The 23,288-nt window shown below is 46.0% G+C and overlaps 1 protein-coding gene across 3 annotated transcripts in view; it reads right to left on the bottom strand.

Annotated features, from left to right (window-relative positions):
• Positions 1-21,427, bottom strand: part of SETBP1 (SET binding protein 1) — a 273,582-nt gene extending 252,155 nt beyond the window's left edge. For 2 of the 3 annotated variants that reach the window (XM_065661718.1, XM_065661720.1), the window contains exons 1-2: positions 20,432-21,427; positions 3,646-4,307 (exon numbers count right to left, since the gene is read on the bottom strand). In XM_065661718.1, coding sequence (XP_065517790.1) covers positions 3,646-4,137 — 492 coding nt within the window. In that variant the 5' untranslated portion in view covers positions 4,138-4,307; positions 20,432-21,427. Of the gene's footprint in view, positions 1-3,645; positions 4,308-9,916; positions 10,122-20,431 lie in introns of those variants that run through there. The other variant, XM_065661719.1, reaches the window with a different exon arrangement.
• Between the last annotated feature and the right edge of the window lie 1,861 nt (positions 21,428-23,288).

Raw genomic sequence — 23,288 nt, 5'->3', positions numbered from 1 at the left:
CGTGGCTCTCCACAGAGACCCCTTCTAATCACCACCACTCCCTGGACCACAGCTTTAGAAATCAGGCACTAGCCCCTATTGCCTAATTAGCAGAGCATTGGAAAGCTTAGGAACAGGCATATCTTCTTTCTCCCTAAGTGGCCACTGAATAAATGCTGTATCCTCAGTTCACAGGCTTCTTTTACACTGCTGGCATTACCAGCTCTTTGTGTACCCACATGCTGTTACTTAAATTGGTTCCATGTTTTCATTACTTGCCCTCCGTGCTGTGTGTATTGAAACTCCTGCAAGAATGCTGAAGTGGTATTTCAAAGCACTGGGGACTCCTAAAGATGTGGCTGAAATTATTATGCAACAAACCTGAGTGATTTTTCAAGTCCTGATAACAGTTTGCTCCTCCTCAAGGGGAATTCAGGTGCTGCTCCATGACGCTCCATAGGTAACAATGGCTCCCACCCACCAGAGACACAAGCATAGCACTTGCAGCTCAGGTTATGCTCAGCTCTCTGTCCCTATACAGGGGTCTGTGGGGCCTGTATATATGCTCTGCATCCATAAGCAGGTGGTAAATTCAATTAATGATGCTGCTCCCATGCACAAGGGAAATTTGTCCATTGAGCCAAACTCTTCTGGCAAAAGTCCACAGGGGACAGTGGCATGCTGCCATCTGAAGATCTGCCCCACAGTTTTAGTTCTTTGCTCCCTGTTGCTGCTGCCAGCAGCTGCATTTCTTGAGTTTGTGCTGATTAAAGCAACAGGCAATCAAACAGCCTAACTCTGAGATACCAAAACTGCTAGAATCAAGTACATGCAGTAGGTACTTATACACTCCTCTCTCCCAGGGAAACCCACAGGTGGACCAGACATCTTCAGCTTCATTTGAGTTTCAACTTGCTGTTTTCTCCCAGCTATTTTCCCCCTAAAATTGCTGTAACTGCCATGAAAGCAATCTCACTGCCAGCACTGGAACCCTTCTCACATTAATTTCCAGCCTCCTTCTTCTGTAATGCCTTCTATCACCCCTTGATATAAGATGTTCACAGCCAAAGCCAGATGCGGCAACCCACAAGCTAAGAGGCAGCTGTGCACCAAATCCCTTCAGCCACAGGGTTGCAGGTTATTTACCATGCTGGTTATTTACCATGCAGGCTGCAGGTCTCCAGGCACCAAACCCCTTGAGATTACAGCACTGGGGTCTTCCAGATCACTGATGGGGACTCCTCTGCCCCAGCCCTGGCCCAGCAGCTGCCGCACAGCAGCCGTTGGGTGTTATGCTAATGGATGTGCTGGTGCAGCAGCCCTCTCCCCATCTGCTCAGAGCACCCACCTGCTGGGTTAGGGTTTGTTTTGTTTTGTTTTAATGGCCAGATTAGGCCAGCGCTGTCCCAGAACACTTCCAGCCTGTGCACAGGGTGTGAACACAGCACCAGCCAGCCCAGACCTCACAGCCTAAGTGCAAACTGGATGCAGGCACATTTGGGCCATGACCTGCTTCTTTCAAACACCTTATCTTTCTGTAATTAAAGCCTCACCCTGAGTGTAACTACACTACAAGGTGCTTTTTTGATATTGTTGGGTTTTTTTGCACATAGATTTCTTAACTTTATTCATATAATCACAGACTAGTTTGGGTTGGAAGGGATCTTAAAGCTCATCCAGTTCCAACCACCTGCCATGGGCAGGAACACCTTCCACTAGAGCAGGCTGCTCCAAGCCCCATCCGACCTGGCCTTGAACACTACCAAGGATGAGGAAACCACAGCTTCTCTGGGCAACCTGTAGATTTAGATTAGACTAATCTAAATCTACACTCTTTCAGCTTAAAGCCATTCCCCTTTGGCATGTAACTACCCGCCCTTGTAAAAAGTCTCTCTCCATTCATTTAACCTTTTTGGATGTCCACATGAAGGAATGAATGTACCTTCCACAGACTAAGTCATAAACAGAAATGAAAGCTCTGATTTATAAGCAGTAATATTCTCCATGGTCCATGCATGGTAGCCAGTGGTTTGCAAGTCTTTTTCTCCCTGGATGGACATGGAGGAATTGCTTGTGACATCTTTGCTGTCAATGGGCATGGTCTCACACCACAGCTAGTTCTCCTGAGACCTCTGCAAGTATTCAGGGAGGAAACAGAAGTGGAAATAAGACATCTCTCAGTGCTAAGACAACAGTCCATCCTTCTCAGCAGGTGGGAAAATCTCCTCTCAGTATTTTATAGCCTCAAAACTTTGCTGTTCTAAAAAGCTATATTTTTCATGGACATGCAGTATGCCATTTAGCTGGATTATAAGAAAAAAAAACATGGGGGGGGGGGAAAGTTTTTTTTCATGTTCACCTTCTAGGAGAAGTACTTTCAGAGTGAGCAGTGTTAACTTCCCTGTGCCTTCCCCTTGAGTCAATGGAAAATGTTGTTGTTTCAAAGTGATTAAGAGTTAGAGGAATTCTGACCTAAGTCAGTCTGCCAAGGACAATGTCTCCAAGGAGAGCCATATGCAATTGGCCTTCTCAAGGCTTCAAGTAGCCCTTCAAGCATCCATCAAGTGTATAAGGTATGGGAGAAGTGGGGATCTTTTGCACAGAGAGGGATCCAAGCTGCATGAGTAGGAAAGCCAAGTCATGCCCTGAGCTGTAACCAGTTGAAGCCTACTTGAATGTGATGGATTTGTCCAGGTTTGGGAGATACTCATGAGTCTTTCATCAGATCCGTGTTCCTGTCTGAACTCACCATGATGCCCATGTGTTACTAAGGAGACAGAGGTGAAGTATTTGTACTATGATAATGCTTCAACCCAACCAAAGCTCCTTTGTCAAACGCCTAGGACAGAAAACACCACTACACCCAAAATAACATGATAGTCACCAGGTACCCCAACCCACACCAGTGCTGCTTAAAACACACACACTAAGTCCATTTAAAGTGTAGGGTACATCATTGCTGAAAAATCAACAGCAAAACAAAAAGTGCTCCTGAAAAGAGCTTGTAAAAAGAAAAAATATTTTTCCCTCCATCTTCTTCTCCTTGACTAAATGAAAAAAAAAATAATAAAAACATCAATTTTTACTTGGATTGAAAGAAGTAAAAATTTCTCTCCAGAAGAATATTTCAAGAAAATGATATGCATCCAGGGGAAAATGAGACTTGTAATGGAAGTATTTTCTGAAGCATAGCTATAGTGTTGCTAGCACAATGCTGTAATCAAGAATAATGGAGGCCTTTGCCCAGTATACAGGAATGGATTCAATTGTTCACTGTGCAAATACCTGTATTTTAAAAATGTAGTTGAAAGCTTTAACCGCAAAAGGCTTGAGCATTTGTGCTTAGACACAAAGCAGTTCAGAAGTGGGCTCCTTCATTTATCACTCTTGTAATGATTAATCTTAAATCTCAATTACACATGAAAATAGAATAGGCCCAGCTGAACTTTTGATCCCTTCTGAATTGATTCATCTGAAGGATAGCTCAAAATCATCCCCACAGTACAGGATGATACCCACTCTCTATTACCTCCTCTTCAGCCAAGCGGGGATTTATAAGGCTTGCAAAGGTTATGTCTTGGACATGAATTGTTTGAGCAGGTTTAATCCTATCCTCTCCCTCTGTATTCAGAAGAAAGGGATAGAAAAGGAAAGAATACGACTTACCTTCTTTTTGGAGTGTGATCTGTCCTCTTCTTTAGCTGTTTTGTTATTTTTCCCCGCTCTGGAAAGCTTCTGCTCCCCAGACTGCTTGATGGTGATTTTGATCTCAGGAGGGCAAATATAGTTCTCCAAGTTCTTTGGGGGCTTCTTAGCTCTCTTGGTGGTTTGGATCTTCAGCTTTAAACTCCCCTCCGTGAAGTTAGCCTCTTTGATGGAAAACTCCTGCTCCTCCAAGCCGTCTCCCGCAACCCATTTCTCACTGTCCGCATTAGAAGTGGAATCCACGTCTCTTCCAGAACCCAGCTCATCCTCTTCCTCAGGCTCCAGCCTCTCACTGCTCACCGCGATCCCTTTCCCCGAGCCCGCTGAGGGCAGCATGGTCTCCCCTGTGCAGCTGGATGTAGGAGGAGGCTTCACGGAGGTGACAGTGGCTGGCAGAAAGTCTGCCTCGCCTCCCTTTTGCCGGGAGCTGCCCAAAGTTTCCCTGGGCTCCATAGCAATACAGCAACGCCCTGGAGTCTTATCAGAGGGAAGGGGAGTGCAGAAGGGGATGAGGAGAGCACAGGCAGGTGAGATCCAAGGGAGCAAATGGTATCTGTCTGACCAAATTCAACGTCCGGATTGCTCAGAGGCTGCGAGTTGTTCAGAAGAAACCAGATCTGCCACTGCCAAAGGAAAGGAGAAGAAAAAAGGGAGTTAGCATGTGTACACATATCGAACGTGAGCGTGGAGATGACTGAAACAGGGCATGCTTGGGCTTCCCCTGAAGCATCTCAAGGACCTTCCTTGAAGCAAATGGGAATAAAGGCTGGCTGGCATTTCAGAGGACTGGATCTGGTCCTTGCAAAGCAAGGAATAATAAATTGACGAAAATTGAGTTATATATGTATATAAAAATAATAGTAATGGTGTGTAAATGCAAAAGCCTTCCACTCTGGACTTGAGAAATAAATGAGGAGCTAGCCAGCTCTCCACACCCACAAACCTCCTTATTACTTCAATGTGCTTGCTGTCAGAGGGGTTTCAGAGGGAGAAAAAAATAGAGGCAGATGTTTGCCTCAAGTTAAACAATAACCCAGTGATCAGAGCACAAAAAACCATGGTGTTGTCCTATGAATCAGGATGCAGAGTTTCAAATTCTCTGTTTCCCTACTTCCCAGGTGAGAGAAAGATGCCTTTGACTGCCAGTATCCTGCGGGGACGCTGCTTTGGGTGAATTAGTTGTTACACACTGGGTCAGGCACACACTGTTTGCAGGCTGAGAGACACAACCTGGGATGCTGAAAGTGCAGGAGGATGCAGTTGGGTCTCTTGAGGGGCTATCAGGAACCTGAGTATAGAGGGCGATGGAGGAAAGTTAAACCCAGTGTTTTACAGAGTTCCTCATGCCCCTGGGTACCTCTGGTCTGTAGTGAGGGCTGAGTGAAGCTAAGATTGTGCTCTCATCCTTTCAACTGTCAACTTTTCTTTAAAACATCACAGATTGAACCCTTTGAGATGGAAGTATTTGTATTCAGGACCTCACAAAGCCTTGGCCGAAGTTGAATGTTGAACTGAGGGAAAATATGTAAAACCCAATGGCATAAAAAGCGAAATACCAAACATTTGGTTGAAAAAAAACCCACACACGTAGGAAAGTTGTTGTTTCAAAGGTGTTGAGGTGCTTTCATACACCCTCCCTAAAATCTCCTACATAGCCACGTCCCATCATGGTGAGACAGTTTAGTCTACAGGACTATGAGAAGAGTATCTCAAACAGAAACGAAGATATTTTCTGCTGCTTTAGCAGAAACAGCTCCCTGGTGGGTGAGAGGAGTATCACTTCTGGCATACAGAGAAGATAACAAGAAAGCACTGCCAGTAGAAGGTGCAGACCTACTCTTTTGACAGTAGCTCCCTGTTTGGGAGATTGGCTCTGCTAAACTGCCAAACCCCACCCCTCAAGCAAATGCAAGCAAGATCTGAGCACAGGCAGGGACATCCCAGGTGATTTTTAGTAGCAATAAACCATAAAGAGGAAACAAAAGTGATCGTGCTACCTATTACAAAATCGTAACAGCATTATCAGTGTAGACTACTTTAAAGTACAGCTCACCAACAAAAATCACATGTCCTTGTACCATTGGCTTCTTTCTGCTTTTTAAAAATACCTTGCATAACCTTATTTCGAATTCAAAAAGAAGGAATAACAAACGCCTTTTATTAGTTATATATCCACATGTCTGCTGGAGTGTGGCCATAGGTCACTTGTCTGACCCTGGCACATATGGCTACTAATGGAAAGTCCTAAGCATCCTAGAGCTCCATGAAATCACTGGATGACCTCCACCAGGTCCCATCAGACACAAATTCAAATAAAGTTCCCACAAATAGCACAGGATGACAGCCCAAGCATAAAAGAAAAAAAGGAAAGAACTATCATGGAGCTGCAACCACCATCTGGCCTTAGATGTGGTTTCTATAGCTCGTAAGAGATAGAAGTACATCATAAAAACACTTATGCTTAAGTTGCACATCTTCTGGCAATAGGAAGGAGACTACTTTCCCAGAGCTGCTGCCACTGGTCTCATTTAAGGTGATCTTGAAGAATTAACAAACCCAAGGTCTCCTGCACACCTGCCTTGACTCAGCAAGTCTCCATTTCACCACGTGTGAAACAAAGATCAAGCTTACCTCACTCCAACCTACTGTAGGGTGGGTTGGTTAATGCCTTGACATAGTTTAGAACCCAAGTGTTTACCGTGTGGTAGCCACTAATTACTAACGCAATTAGTACGTTAAAGTCACCCAGTTGCAAGGAGATGCTCCACCTAATTGACCAGCCTCGCACCTTGCCTCTCCTTTGCACCTATAGAGGCGATGGGAGTCAGGGTTACCTTCCTCTTCCAACTGGTCCAACACACACACACACAAAAAAAAAATAAATAGGCTGTGCTATTTAGCTGCCATTTCACATCACTGTTAATCTCCTTGGAGAAGAACGCAATGTACACACACTTCTGGGCTACAACACAAACACAAGGTGGTAAAAGCTTGGCAGTGCAGCATTCCAGGGAGTTACTGCTCTGGTATGCATGCATGTACAATGGGCACTCTGTGCTGGCCTCCACCCACAGGCTTTTAACCTCTCTCGCTGCTGGCAAGAAAGAGAAGGCTTCTGGAAGACAGCATCTACCTCAGCACACAGGGCAGCAGGATGAGTCCGCAGCAACCAACAGTTCAGGGAAGGGACCACAGCTACCAGTATAATGAACCAACCCACCTGGGACCCTGTGTTGAACGGGAGCTGAAATAAAACCCATTGCTCTGAAGTGGAAAGGGTCTTTCAGGTCTGAGTAACAGGGTAATGTTTTATGGAGGGTGGATAAAAAGCCAGGTTTCTGCTCCAAGGTCTGGCTGTGGGTCTTGGACCCAGACTCAGTGTCATGATACCCAAACACTCATCCCTGCTTGGCAGTGTGCCTCCAGGTCAGTAAAAACAAGCAACAGATGAATAAAGTCACTGCTTTACACTAGTGCCAGGTGAGTTAGTGCCAAATCTACCTTAAAATCCCACTTAAAAATACTGGCCTCTTGTTCTGCTGAGAGCCTGCAGATGATGATATCACTAGACCCGCAGGTAGCAACAAATAACCCTGTGCTCAAACACCATGCTGAATTAACTGGGTCATTGTTTTAGGTATCTCCTTGTTTTCCTCCAGGGTTAACAGTTAAATGACTTGGGTGCAGGGATATCATACTTGTCTTTCTTGTTTGGGCAGGCTACCTGTGCTCTGACTAATTAGGAAACCTCACTTCGGGCTTCTGAATGTGTAACCTCTTTTGGAAACCACGCCTTCTCCCCTCTGTAGACTGCCTGCAGAAACGCTGACGGGACAGTGACGAACACTTTTCCTCCAGCAGTTCTTCTGCCTTAGCTGGCAATATGCAGATCTGCAAACCTAGGGAAGAAGTGGATTTTCCAGGAGACCTCTATTTCTTTGTAAGCGCTGAAGAGATGGGGGCTGTCTAGACTGTGCTCACCTAAACTGCCCTTTGAGGCCTCACCAGCATTGAGCTCTGTTCAATAAACAGCTACAGAGGTGTTTTACCATCTGAATCAAGCTCCTGGAGAAAGTGTTACCGCCAGCAGGCTTCCTGCAGTCAAGTTAAATTTGAGGAGGGTAATTCACAGGTGCATGACAACAGATTTCACACAAGTTGGCATTAGCTCTTAATTAGGGAGAGATTCGTGCTTCCTCTGGTAAGTACTGAGAAATAATCAAATGCCTGTGTGTTCAGCCTTGTTACCTCTGCTCCTTATCAACTCCTCTGGGCACCTCAAACACACTTCTGGAAGCAAAGGCCTAAAGTATGAGACCTTCCTTGGGGTTATTAGATGCCTGCCATTAAGAGTTTCGAATAGCTTCCTTTCTTCTGCCTCAGACAACTGCTTATGCTTACAAGTATTCAGATGCCAAGGCTATAAAGTGATTAAACTAAGAATTTGCTGAGGACAAACATAGATGTGAGAACCCACAGTACAGGTGAGAAATCCACCTATTTGGGATTTTACATGAAATTAAGTGGGCATAATACTTGGCATGGCATTTGCCCTAGGGCTGGAGCAACCATGTTAGTAACAAGCAATTGCTGATTAGACAAATGCAAGCAACCTGGGTGAGTTGCCCAGCGTTTGTGCTGCTCCCCTAATTTGCTCAAGCACAAGGAGCACAAGCAGAGCGCTTCAAGCAATATTAAGAAATGCTACCCAAATCCTATAGAACACTTATCCCAGCCATAACTTTCACTACTGAGACTGTTTTCATCTTATCTATGGAGTCCAAAATGCCTTAAGATGTAAAAAGAAAAAACAATGCTATTGAAGAGGTTCAAGTGAGCGTAAACTGAGGCAAGAGTCTGAGACTGTCATAGTAAATGTGAAGTGAAGCTCACATCTTCTCAAACCCCACATCTACCTTTGGATCTCACATTGTCTCATGTGACATACTGTTAAATCTTTATCTCTGCAAACTATCAGAAATCCTGGCAGCCTCTTTACACTCCATCTTTTTAAAACCATTCACCACAAAGCACTGGAGACTATACAGCAATACTTAATGATGAGATATCACCTTTCACTCCAAAGACTCCCGGGTTGCTCCCTTGATTATATATGCCACCACTGAAATGCAGCTGCCTCTGGGGCAGAGGCCAATGGACAACCCACATTACACCCGAGGGAAAGTTTTGGTCAGAAACTTGCTTTTATGAGAAGTGTCAGTGAAACTTCAGAATCCATCATGGGACATGAAAACCCAGCAGCCTGGCATACAGCAAGCTGTGCTGAACTGAGTTAACCCACATTAGGAATTAGAAAAAAAGACACCCCAAACTTTTTCTTCATTATTGCTTTGCAAAAAAAAAAAAAAAAAAAAGGAATTTCAAGTGTGTTTGTGGTCATGGTCGGTGCACTGCCAAACTGCCAGCAGTATAAGTTTGGTGCGGATCAGGAACAAGCATCTGATCACACACTTCTATCAAATGGACCAGACCACACAAAATGAAAGTTAAGCCTTTTCTTCAAGCCAGCTTAAAGGCAGGATGGGTAAAAATCTTGTGGGTTACAAAGAGCCAACATGGTGCAGACAAGTGACATAGAATGATGCAATACAAAGTCTGCTGGGATAAAATTAAGTCACTGCAAACTGTCTTTGAACAAATTTGAACCAGAATGAGTTTATGCTGGAAGAGTATCATGCACCAGTAGTGTATTTAATTTGCCACTCAGAGCCCTTGAGCTACATTTATCACATCTTTGGACCACAGCCTTAGTTGCTTCCTGTGGTGATGGTATTCTGAAAGAACAACCTGCCTTTGGCAAGGAGCTGAAAAGAATGACTGTGACAGATATTTTCCATCCACACTACAGATCCCATAAGAAACACCCTCTCCCTTTCACCCAACTTGTGTCAGTCAGAACAGAAATAACGCAGAAAGGGCTTCCCCTTCAAGCGAAACAAATTAACATTGTCTCTCAATAAAGAATCAGAGATAGCCTGAAGATGTCCAGATCCAACCAGGCACAACCCTGAGCACCCTGCTTCAGGTGAGCAGCGTGGTGGACTGGACGATCTTCAGAGGCCCTTCCAACCATAGGCATGCTGTGTTTCTGGGATATATTATATCGCCTCTATCTCCAGCACCAGGCAAATCGGACTCTCTAATGCAGAACAATTTTAAACATACTGCTAAAATTCCCATCTGTAATATATACCTGGATATAGACACTTACCAAAAAAGCATGGGTATACCACAGATACAGCATGAGATCCTTAACTGATAAGGATAATTGTGAGTAGAATGACTACATGTGAATGCCTGTAATCCACAGGCTACCCATTAAAGTATTAACTAAGGCATGTAATTCATTAATTCAGCGAATTAGAAGAAGAAAGGTGTTTCCTCTCCACATGGTCCTCCTGTCTCCAACACCGCTTTTGTTCCAGTCCTTCCACCTCTGCCTCTGATTTTGCATGAGTTATGTGAGGACTTTCTCAGAAAGGTAAGGATACAAGCTTTGCCACATGTGGTCTATCCACTTGAAAACCAGGAGCAAGAATTAATGGCCATTAACAGAATAACAACAGAAATATAATCTTCCCTTGTTTCCATCAGATCGAACTGAGTCCAAGTGCTACCAGCACTCTGCACCTCCACCAGCATGACTGACCGATGTCTCTGCCTCAGCATGCCCAGTGCCTGCAAAGGGAACCAAGAAAAGCCAACTGGAGGGAAAAAGATGAGATAAACTGAATCACAGAATCATAGAATTAGGGTTGGAAAGGATCTTGAGATCATTTAGTTCCGACCCCCTACCATGGGCAGGGATGCCTCACACTAGATCATGTCGCCCAAGGCTCTGTCTAACGTGGCCTTGAGCACTGCCAGAACCAAAGATCTCTCACAGCCAGATGAGGCTGCAAGCATCCCCCCTAAGATAAAGTGGCAGAAACAAATTAGAGCCCTAGCATATCCATAATTACAGAGGCATGTAAATGTGGATATTACACATGTGTGTATCTGTCTTCTTAAAACAGAGACATTAAGAGTAGATTATGGAATTATATTTGGCTCCATAATTAGGTTTGAGACTCCATAATTAGATCAGATAGTCACCTTTCTATGTAAGTAACTATCATACAGTGCTGAAGGGAGGGCCAACTGAATGATTAAACAACTGACATGGCCATAAATCACAAGGCCCATAAAAGCAATACTGCCCAAGGTACAGCTGTGGCAACAGCCAGTGTAGTAAAGCACCCATCTGCAGCAGGAGGAGAGATGGCCATCATGTTGCCCAAGGACTTTCGTAAGTTCCTGGCTGAGAACTGTGCTAAGGTTTTATAAATCTACCACTCACAACCCAAAGCTGTATTTGGGTGTCAGGGAAGGAAGTATGGTCATCAGACCTGTAAACAGCCCCTCATGCTGATTTCAGGTCTCTAAAGTACCAATGTCCTCTGACTTGGATTCTCCAAGACAAACACTCCAGGACTGCTCTAAAGCTGGGCTCAGTTCACTGGATTTACACCTCTGAATTAAGGAATAGAGTTTAATCCTAATGACATCACGAGTTGGCATGTCATTTTTGCCCATCACTCTTGTGAAGATTAGGCCTCCAGGACACTAGAAAACAGAATGAGATGCCAGCTTCACTCCATCTCATTACAACACAAAAAGCCAAGCCAGGAGATTTGCCTATGTCAGGTCAACAACAGGTTGCTGAGCTCCCAAACTAAGCATCACCACTCTCAGTGTGATGTATGATCAAAGGTGACTCTTGAGATCCAAGATGCCAAACACTCTGATGGGTACAGCTGTGTGTGCCACTACACAGATAAAACTTATTCCATTAACAATAGCCACAAAACTCTTAGGGGAAAAGTGTCAAGAAGGGGACTTGAAATGCTGCTTCATTCTAGCCAGCTCTTGCCAAGGGCACCATCCTGGAGGTAGTGACAGCCAGTCGAGGCTACAAATGGAAAGTTTTATGGGTATTTAGGGAAGGGTTATTGGCACAGAGATCAGCCACAAAAAGTAACCCTGCACAATTCCATCATCTGTGTTACCAAACTTCCCTAGATTGACTCTGCTTTTGGAGAGCTGCCATCAGAGAACAGTAGTCTCCTTCTAACACCGTAATGGTAGGGCAATAATATCTCCTTCTCCCTCTGATCAAACATTTCCCTCTGCACCCTGAAACGTGTGGAAAATTGTTTCTGTATATAAATTATTAATGAGAGATTTGGTTTTATTTACTGCTGCTGCCATGGGACTCCTTCCTCCTTTTTTTTCCCCTCCTCCATTATTTTATCTTCGGTTGCATGTGTGCCACATACACCAGCTTTCTCTCCCTTTGCGAAAAACAAATAAATATATAAAATAAAACAACACATTTAATAGGGAATGTACCAAGTCTTGGCTCAGCATCCATTCCTCACAGCCATAAGTGACGGCAAAAGGAGAACCAAAAAGGCTTCGGTCCAGGGTCTATCCTGTTCCCAGTCTAGAGGCTGTACGAACAACATACATACCCCATGTTACTCAATTCTGCGTGCTTCAAATGAGACTAGGAATAAGAAAGGTTGGATTTTGTCCATGCAGGCTTGCACTGTGTGTTTCCATGCTGAGTAAGCAGTAGTGTCTTTTTTGGTGCTGTATTACGTACCAAGCATTCCCTGCATCACAGGGAACTGTGGGAAAATGGGACATATAAAGGGCATGCAAGAAGAGCAATTATTTGGGGTATTTAAGAGGAAGAGCAATAATTTGGGGTATTTAGAGGAAGGCACTGAGACCACCTTGCCTTGCAGAATGTATCAATCTTTTTGTCTTTGAGGGAAGAAAGAGTCTGGGTCAGCAAAACAAGAAATGCCCTTTAAGTTTCATGGGTTGCAAAAGAAAAAGCGGGAGGCAAAAGCAGCCCAGGACACAAGTGGATGTTGCTGGATGCATACAGAGCAAAGAGGAGCCCACAGTGCTGGGACAGCGACTTCAAGAGGAGTAAACGTTAGTCAGGAGCATGCCAGTGGGAAGACCTGAGGCCAGGAATAAAGGTGAGATAACCAACAGCTACTATGGGCAAAGGAAAGAAATAGCTTTGCCTCTAATGAGCCTGAAGAGGAAGCGGTTACAGAATTGCTGGAAGAAGTCGAGTCAGACGGAAGATAAGAGCCTGCTGAGTACCTGTACGTCCTAGACAACTGTCCAGATGAACCACTTCATTGTGCTCTCTGTACACATGTACACATGTACAGACTCCAAGGAAGCAAGTACAATCAGGAGCACGAGATTCACGACAGAAGTATCTTTTCAAGCAGGCCCAGGACTTTCAGTTGTTATTCTCTTGTAATACCACTGACTTCAGCAGGATGTTAAAGGGGTCACAATTTGGGGTATCCAAGGTCAAATCAGTCATGGGTGCACCCTCTCTCCGTTGATGACATACAGGTCACTGTTCCCTAATCTGTGTCCTTCACTTAGGTCCCAGCCAATCAACATTTGGTCTGTGGGCTCCAGTGGGTCAAGAGACGCCTGAGGCATCTATACCACTGCTCCCCAGCTGGAGATGGATGCAGGTATGAACAGGGTCCCTGTTCCTACCTAGGGCCATGCAGCAGCTTCTTGTTATTTCAGTTGTTGCTCACACAATCTTTTCCTGAAGGGCCCTGGGAGGTTTGTTTACTGAGCTTAGCCTGAGGAAACAGTTCTGGCCTGAAAGCCACACTTAAAAGGCATCATGGCTTAAGAGCAGATGGGTCTTTAACTCTGATAAAAGAATGGAGGAGCAGGACCCCTGTTTCTGCGACTACCTCCTGTGACAACTGGGATCTAATGTAACAACACCTACAGCAAATGCCTTTTATGACACTTATCCATCAGGATTCATAACTACAGTGCCTCTCTCTTTAGGCCAACAGATGAAAATATCTCCATTGACACTTTTAATTTGTGAAGGCATCAGAAACCATGACCTCAATTATTTTGTCCCCCTCACTTACCAGAAGAATCACAGAGTCATAGAATCATAGAATCACAGAACAGTTTGGGTTGGAAAGGACCTTAAAGATCATCCAGTTCCAACTCCCTGCCACAGGCAGGGACACCTTCCACTAGACCAGGTGGCCCAAAGCACCATAGAAGACAAAGACCTTCAACAAGCCCTAAGTTTATATGTATTTATCAGCTCAAAGTCCAACAGGTTACACTGCTGCCCTGTTTAAGAGCGTGTGGTTAGAATAATTTAAAAGAAAAAAGTGTTTACCCTTCTTGCCCCATTTTCACTTTTTCTGAATATATTAGAAGAGGGGAAAGTGACAACTGACAGCTGGAGAGAATTTACTCAAATTGTCATTAATCAAAGAGAAAGCATCACATTTTTCAGCCCATTATGAGAAGGTTTATGGAAGTTACAAGGATGTGAATATATAGGTTAATATTTCAAACTGTTTTGCAACCTTAAGAACAATGGGCATGTATAATAACATTTTGCCCTGACGCTTGCTGTAATACTTTGCATGTACACAATCCCATCCAAACACTAAACTCCTCCAGTCAAGCTTCATGTGTCTGATCCCTTCTGAAAAACAACTGAAGAATTCAGCAGAGAATTCTTCCCCTGTGCAGAATTCTATTCAATCCCCACTATACAGCTCCATAGGAAAGCTTTAGAGAGAAAAAGAATTAAGAACAAAAAAAAAAACAAAACAGGAGAAAAAATTAAAAGCTACAGGAAGAATTTCCTTGTCTAGCAAACTAATATGATTTCAGAGGAGCTGCGGTGGAAACCCCATTGCATTCTCCAAAGCCAAAAATTCAGCAGTGCTCAAGAGGTGGGCATGATTCACAGTAACACTCCAGAATACACTGTGTCTGGAAAAAACACAGGGAAGTCAGGACATTGTCCCAAGTCTTAGAAATCACACCATTAGGTTATTCATGATACGTGGATTCATATGGAAGAGGGACATGCCTGTAATGCCTTCCAGCTTGACCTCTAGTTTGAGTATCATAAGTTCCTGCCTCCCGTCTTAAAACCAACTTCTCCATCTGCTGAAATACCAGGACAGAACCAGAATGATTCATTGTATACATATACATATATATATATATCAGTTTTAAAGGTTAAGGCTAACAAAAATTTCAAAGTAGCGTTAATACCTCAGGCTTCCGATCTTTAACCTATCTCTAATTTTGAGGTATTTAAGTGAGTCCTGGGTTACCCCACGCTTGCCTACCACACATTCTTTTGAACAGCTTTCCCAAGCACTATTACAGGAGACACAGCGCTACAGTAGAGGAAACTCTCCTCTCACTGCTGCCACAATCACAGAGCCCTTAACTGTCCAGGACTGTACATCAACCCTTGCAGAAACAGGAATTTACTCCAGAAAGGTAGCAAGAAGCTTCATAAATCATGCCACAGCAGCATTTAGCCGCAACCCCAGCACCCAACTCTGCCAGCATTTTCATCCCAATATATAATGCTCCTGCAGAGTCAAGCCTTGGGCCAAGCTGTGCTGTGGTGTTGACCAAGGCAGGTCAGAGCCTTTCCACCACCTTCTAACCTCATGTTTGCATGGAGATTGGTCTCCTCCTGCATCGCTTTTCCACACATTGACCTTGCTTTCAAAAAAGTTCATTATGCTCATCAGCCCTACATAGGAACAACTCAGGCTCATCTTACCATCTGTACTGCTCTTTTTTTCCCTGCAAGGCCCCTGTGCTGGATGGACAGGTACACAAGGCCCACCACTGTCACCACTCATAAGCAAGGGTAAACCCCAGCCCTGGGATCTGTGAACAGTACTAGTGACTATATTCCCAGAGTACTTCTTTGACTACCTTCCTGTTTTGTTACTTGTGATTCAGCCCTATCACTTTCCCCTTCATATTCAAAGTCAACAGGGCCATTGTCACACACTGACAATGACACACAGGTTGGGTGGACAGGCAAATATGATAGAGATACAGAGGCCTGAAACCCTGCAAAGATCTCTGCTAGACTTAGAAGCAAACTACAGCTGCAAAGATCATGATGAAGCCTAGATCAAATCCTTATAACCCTCAGGGTGTTTGAGGTCCAGAGCTTTGATTTGGCGTTTTGCAGAAAGCGGTAAGTAACCCAGGAACTCTTTGAAATGTTCAGTTTCATAGAAGACAACAAAAGCCTAAATGAAATAATGTCAGAAGATTGCTTTTCATCTCCAGCTGCCCCACAGCTTACAGTAAGAGCTCATCATTGTGTTTGGACGATCTGTGCTGCAAAGCAAATTCAACTCAAAAAGGGAAAAATAGTCTCTATCTCTGCTCCCTCTCAAGAGATGATAAACAGAAATTACGATCCCCTACTTCCTTCACACACTGAAAGACAAGCTGCATTATCCTCTGGCTGCTTTTACTCAATTTAATGAATGATGTTGCGTTTCTCCTCTCTTTGCTCTCTCCGTGACCCACTAAATGTGAATGCAGAATGCAGGTGCCTACTGGGGGGGGAGCTGCCCTTGTTCCTAGCATCCAGCAGATCCCTAAGCAGGTCCAAAGACTCCACGGACTTTAAAAGCCACATCAAGTGAAGCCTTCACATTCAGAGAAGGAGAATGAAATTGTCTCTAAGGGTTTGAGTGTACCTCGGAAGCACTGTGCTAATGATGCATGCTTGCAACCTGATTTCTTGCCTCTATCAGGAGGCAAAGCAGTTTGGAAATAATTTTCAGATCTGACAGTCCCTCCAGGCTAAAAATTGCAGTTGAGGGGTTTTAAAGCCCATCTTTAATCAAGATGACAGTTTCCTAAAAGGACGACTCATTTTGTTTCCTCAACAATGGTAACGGGAAAGGAAACTGGTTTTTTTTTTTTTAACAAGTTGTAAAGAAAGAAAATAACCTATAAACAGCAGCAAAACCTGTCCCAGTGGAAACCACAAGCCCTGCAGCAAAACACTTCAAATCTTCTCCGCCAAAGTTCTCCCATAGACACTCATCTTTCTTGCTTTGGACTAATTCTAAACCTTGGATTGCTGCTGCCCCAAAAGTGCCTGGACTTCCCAACAATAAGGTTAGATTTTGCCATGGATTTCATCTGACCACCTATTTTTCTTTTGTGCACAGGTTTGCTACCATTGTCTCTCACTCAAATCCATGCTTAATTGCGGCACTCACACGCTTGAAACCTTGTGTACCTACATGTTATAGTAGGCCAAAATGGCATGCTGAATTTTCTGAAATCCTATTCAGCTGCCTTATTGCAGACCATGCTTCATGGAGCACATTTTGGTAGTTATTAAAGCTGCCTTTCAGCATCATCACAGACCCACAGATCACAAATAAATACTCCAAAGATGGGTAGTTAACAGGGAGCAAGAGCCATCTGGGCATATGGCTAAACAAATCAGTCATCAGTTCAGTGGGACAGCTTTCATTTCCATCACAGCAATCTGTTGGACCCCAGAACTGTTTTTACGTGGTTCATTAGACAATAGCCTTCCTTGCTACTAGTTGGGTCAAGAGTCAAAATTGCTGTGTAATTGCAAGTCTCGGAGCACAAGGCAAGACTTTTTCAGTCCTGGAGGGTGTTGTCCAAAAGGGAAAGAAAACAGAAGGGAAAGATTATGTGTGCGCAATTGAGTCCTACTGAGAGGGCAAAAAAAAAAAAAAAAGTCACTGAAACTGGGATTAGCCAAATCTTGTAATGGAAAACAAGAGTCCTGTTGGTAAGCTGGCACTTACACCTAAGAGATGTGAGTGCTGGGGAAAAGGAGCTCAAAGGCTGGGTCAAAACAGACCAGAAGAGGTGATTAAGCAGCATCTAAAGCCAAGAGATGACGGTTGGACCTTTTCAAGCATTTAAGTCCTTGAGTTAATTAAGCACGTGGCAAAAACAGCCGTTAAAAAAGAACAGTTCCCAACTTAATCACAGTACATTATTGGAAATTATACTAAGCAACCTCAGTAGAGAAGCACAGTAAACATCAAGTCAAGCTAAATAGCTCAGTTAGGTTATTATTAATAATAAATCATGGCCACTGTTTCTTTTGTTTGCCAACAACTAGCATAGTTTATGGCTCTGCACAAACCTAACACACCACTTTATTACATTTCAGAGAGTGCATCCTCCTAAAATGATAATGTGTTAATAATCTATGCTGGGCTTTTTGGCAGAAACCAAAGCGCTCAAACAACTTGAAATAACATCAGCAAAAAGTTATTTATTCCCCATCCTTCACTGCAGAGAAAACAGAGGTTTTCTTGGCTCAGTTACTTCTCAATAGATTTCTGGTTTCAATTAAAAGTTTGAGAAGTTAAAAAAAAAAAAAACAAAAAACCAAAAAACCAATAAGAGATTGAAGAGAAGCCTTCATTCACTGAGTGTTCCTGCCTTTTTTTTTTTTTTTTTTTACCCTGGTTTTATATAACCCTTCAGAGCAGAGATTAAAGTACAACTTCATTGTTTAGAAGGTGGTTTTGTGCAGGTTTTTCTTTTTACTCCTTTCAGCTAAAAAAAAAAAAAAAAACAAAACCAAACAAGTGGAGAAGAAAGAAAAGTTTCACCCTTGAGTGGAAGGAGCTTCTGACTGAGGGGAGTCAGCGAAGGTCAGAGAGGTGTGTGCGTGAGGCGGCCGCCAGCACGTTTTCCGTGATAGGCATTTTTGCCTTCTCGTCCGCGATAAAAGGTCCTAGACACTTGTTTCCTCAGCTCCGTGCTACCGCTGCCCAGCTTTAGACAGCTGATTATATCATTACTGTAGCCTGCACCAAGTTAGTCCTGGCTGCAGAGGCAGCCGGATCAATAATTGTTCCCATTTGGGTCCATAATCCCCATCGCCGGGCTGGATTTGCCAGCAGCCCCTCGCCCCTGGCATACCCCTGCTGATGGCGAAGGTCCGGGTGACTCGCCCAGGACTAGCGGGCTCAGCTCCCCGCTCGCCCTTCGCGAGCTGGCAGATGGGGGCACAACACGGCAAGGCGGCTAATGAAACACCTCCGCGGGCGGGGGGAGAAGCCCTGCAAGGCTCCCCCTCGATCCCACCCCTCCTTTTCCCTTCCTACTTCTCTTTTTCCCTCCTTCCCTCCCCGCCGGCCGCATTTGCTTGCGGCGGACTCCTCCCAGTGCTCGGCTCTGCTCGCCGCGCTCCCAGCACCTCCGGCCCTTTTAGGCATCCCTCAGCACCAGCACGAAGGGCAGTGCTCCCCCTTAACCCTCCCATCCCCTCCCCATGCACCCCCAGTGCGCATTCACGTCACCCCAATGGGAACCCCTACGGACCATAAAACCTCCCGATGACGGAGAACCTGTCCTCTGGGGAGGGGGTTACCGGGTTGTGGGGGGTCCCCAATGCACAGCTACCCCCGCAGGGTCCGTCTCCAGGCGGCGAACTGCCCTTTTAGCATCAGCCGTCAGGCCCGAGATTATCAGCGCCGTTTATTTGAAGCGGAAACGAATCGGAAATCCTTCTCTCAACTGCCTTTTTAGACACATAAATACACACAGGCGGAGGCAAGGCAGCGCAAGGGACACACAGTGACCGGTGTGATGAACGCTCACTCACACTCACACACAAGGGAAAAAAGGGAGGGAGGGGGCTCCTGACTCGACGGACTGACCCGATCTCCCAGTGCCCCCCGGGGGAGCCCGGAGAAGGACGGGCGTGAGTGTGAGCACGAAGGGGGGCAGCGAGCCTTGTGCCGGGGCTGGAGGTGACAATAGCCACCAGCAGCTGCAGGCTGCCTCCCCCACAACCCTAATAATATCCAACTCTACACCCCTCCCTAATAATATCATATCTTCAAACCTCCCGAAGCTGAACTCCACTTCCACCCGCTGGGGGGGTGGGCGGGTGGGGGTATATAGAGGACACCGGGGTCCTGGGGGCGGCAATCACCAGCTTATTAATAATCATTATTAACGCGCCTTACCGAGCAAGGGGGAGAGGGGGGATCCCGCGTTAATAATTCTCGCCCCCGCCCCCCCTTTTTTCCACCCTTCACCCCCACACACTTCTTTGCTCCTGCAAATTGCCGCTCTTCGGAGCTGTGTGCCCTTTTCAATGTCAAAACAAGCGCGGGGCCGCTCCGGGGCACCCCCACTTCCCTCAGCGCAGACCCTGCACACTCACCCTCACACACACTCGGGCACACGCACACAAATCCCCATAAGGTTTCAATGTTGCTCTCTAGCTCCACTTAACCTGCAATTTAAGAAGCTGGAGGGGGGGGGAGAACGACACTCTTCTCCCCCCCCCCTCGCCTTTCCACACGCACACATCGCTGCCACCTACCCCCGGCACTGTCGGGGAAACATACCGGCTACCAAAGCGGCCTCGATAAAGGGGTAGGGGGTAAATACATTATGAAAACTCCTACAAAATACTGCAATCCATTCCCAGCAGCACGGTCTTATACCCCTCTACCCTCCCAACCACACAAATACACTTCCCCCACCACCACCAGCCACAAAGCATGGGGAGAGAAGGGGTCGGAGAGGGAGAGAACTCGCATGCATTGCACAGCGGAGAAATGTTCCCCCCCCTCCAATAAATAAAGCGCTTTCCGCGCCATTGCAAAGTCACAACACGATAAAAAGGAGAAGACATTAACTTTTACATGCAGAGGAGAAGAAAGAGGGGGGAAAGAGAGAAAGAGAGAGGGGTGAGACCCTCCCGCAATCCGGATCATCAGACAGACCTTTCCTCGATGGCTCAGGTTTTTTGTTGCCCCCCTTCTCTTCCCCCTCCCCCCCCTTTACTAACCCATATCCCCGAAACGGCAGCTGGGGTCTTCTTAGCAGCTTCCCCTTCTTCTTCTTTCTTCCTTTTCCCTCGGATTCCCCCTTTTCTTGTGTCTTCTCTTTAGATCCCGGTTTCAATCCCTCGCCACAGCCCCCAAAGGTGCTTTTGCTTGTGTTGCGGCAAACCCATGGCGGTGTTCATCTGTCAGATTAGGGGAGCGCACGGCCGCGCAGCACACGCAGAGCGGAGAGGGAGGAGGGCGGAGGGGGAGGAGGGAAGGCACTCGGGGAGAGGAAGGTGGACGGACAGACAGACGGATAGATAGCTCGGCAGATAGATGATAGATAGATATAGATAAATAGAGCGAGATAGAGCGAGAAGGGGGGAAAATGGCGTCTTGGAAGCCGGAATCCCGGAGTAAATCAAATTAACACGCAACACCCAGAGCAGTCCCAGCTAATTTTAGCAGGATCAAAAATAAAATTAAAAAGGAAAAGGGGGGAAGATGGGAAGGAAGAGAAGGAGAGAGGGAGGGGGGTGAAAGAAAGGAGGATGGGGGGAAGGACAAAAAAAGGGGAAAAAAAAAAAGAAGAAAAAAAAAATCAATGCACTGGATAAAATCCTGGATTTGAAATCGATGGAGCTCGTCTCTGGCTCTCTCGCTTTTTCTTTTCCTTCTTTTTTTTTTTTTTTTTTTTTTTTTGGAGGGGGATTTTTTGCTCTCTGTTTGTTGCTGTTGGTTGTTTGGGTGCCTTTTGAAGCGGGGCGAAGAAGGAGGGAGAAGCGTTTTCGGTTTTGCTTTTCCCGGCGGGGAGTTTTAAAAAAAAAATAATAATGGGGGAGAAAAAAAAATAGCAAGAAAAGAAAGAAAGAGCAAAACCCGCCACGAGAACAGCGCTGGTTTGGCGGCGAGGAAGCTGTTCCCTTTATTCCGGCTGCTTTCTGGTCTCCGGAGCGGGCCCTAGCTGGTGCCGGAGCTCCGGCGGGATGCGGGGCTGCGGCCGCCCGCTCCCCCCGCCGGGCCGCGCAGAGGGAGAGAGGGAGGGAAAAAGGGAGGGAAGGAGGGGAGGAGGGCAAGGGGAGGCGGGGGAAACACCCCTTCTTTCTAACGGGCCGGGATCGGGGCTCGCACACACACGCACAGACACACACCACCACCCCCCGTCCCCCGCCCCCCCCCCCCCCCCTCCTCGCTGAGAGTACAGCCTCGAAAGGGTGCGTTCGGGGGCTGCTTTTTGCTCCCCGCTGAATTTTCCTTTCTCTGCCTTTTATTTTGTCTTTGGATCTGGTTTTGCCCGCTCTCCCCTTCTCCCTCCCTTGCAAGGGGCGGCGATTTGTTTAAGCAGATCTGGGGGCTGATGGGTCCGTCTCTCTCTTTGCTTCTCTCACGCAGTCCTGCAGCACGGGGGAGGGAGGGAAAGAGGGAAACAGAAGGGGGGGAATAAATGGTAATGATCAGGCGCGCGCACACACACACACACACATAGAGCCGCACAGCCACGCATTCGGTGCGGCTGCAATGCTCAGCCCTGAGTTAATGTACTCAACAGTGCCACTACCTGACACAGCAGCAGCAGTGATGGGGGCAGGGGAGGAAAGGCAAAGAAGGTGAAATTCAGGTTAGTGAAATTTATCCCGCTCCAATCTCAGTTTTCCTCCACTATCGCCCCCTCAAAAAGAAAAAATTACCTTTTCACAGCACAGCCCTTTCAGGCTCATTTCCTATGTGGGAGATTTTTGGGGTCCAGTGAGTTTTGTTCAGAGCTGAGGTGAGGAATCCCTCTCTGGGGCTAAGGGACACAGGCAAGGACTCCCAACACCTATTTTAAGGGTTAAAGGTAACCCTTATCCCCAGCCTTTCAGTATGAAGCAGTAACAGTACCCAAAATACAGCACAAATTCAGCTTCTGGCCAGTGGAGCTGCACAAAATGCAAGTCCTTGGGCCTTTGCTCTCCCACCCTTGCTCTGCCAGTGGTCTAGATCATGTTGCCATTTGGGTTGCGGGTTTGGCAGACCTTTATTCACAGGTTTTAATTGTTGTCTTGCCTGAGTAGTTACAGAGTCACAGAGTCAACTGTGTTGGAAAAGACCTTTAAGATCATTGAGTCCAACCGTTAACCCCAGCATTGCCAAGACCCCAGTAAACCATGTCACTGAGGGCCTGATCTACACAGTTTTTGAACACCTCCAGGAACAATGACTCCACCACTGATTTGGGCAGCCTGTTCCAATGCCTGACCATTCTTTCGGTGAATGATTTTTTTCCTAACGTCCATCTAAATCTCTTTTGGCACAGCTTGAAACCATGACCTCCCATCCTATTGCTTTCTACCTCGGAGAAGAAACCAGACACCTCCTGGCTCCATTCTCCTTTCAGAGCTATAAGGGTCCCCCACCAAGCCTTCTCTTCTCCAGACTAAACATGTCGAGTTCCCTCAGCCATTCCTAATCAGACTTGTGCTCAAGGCCTTTCACCAGCTTTGTTGCCCTTTTCTGGACCTGATTAAGACTCTGGGGAGACTAAATCACACAGGGGATGAGGACAGACCCCCAGGAAAGGGAGGGTTTGTGGGGTGAAGCTGTGGAAGTGTACTTACAAGTGAAGGTAGTGTTGAGGGGGAAGCAGAGAGCACCCCTTTGGTATATGGTGAGTATATCCCACAGTGCCAGAGGAGTCCCTGTCCCATAGTGTTGCGGGAGTCTCAAAGTACACCAAGTTTCTCCCCTTTGCACTGAACAGTTGGTAACTGCAGGCCGTTATCCAAGTGACCTGAATTCAGGGTTGAGCTGATGCAAGGACTACCTAGGTTGAACCCCACCAGCCATGGTGCCACAATCCCTCAAAAGTGTGGCAACAGATGTATGACCCAGATCTCA

The sequence above is a fragment of the Lathamus discolor genome, chromosome Z (genome assembly GCF_037157495.1).
Source record: "Lathamus discolor isolate bLatDis1 chromosome Z, bLatDis1.hap1, whole genome shotgun sequence".
NCBI lineage: Eukaryota > Metazoa > Chordata > Aves > Psittaciformes > Psittacidae > Lathamus > Lathamus discolor.
The sequence above is the reverse complement of the archived record's forward strand: the minus strand, read 5'-3'. Positions and strand labels throughout refer to the sequence as shown.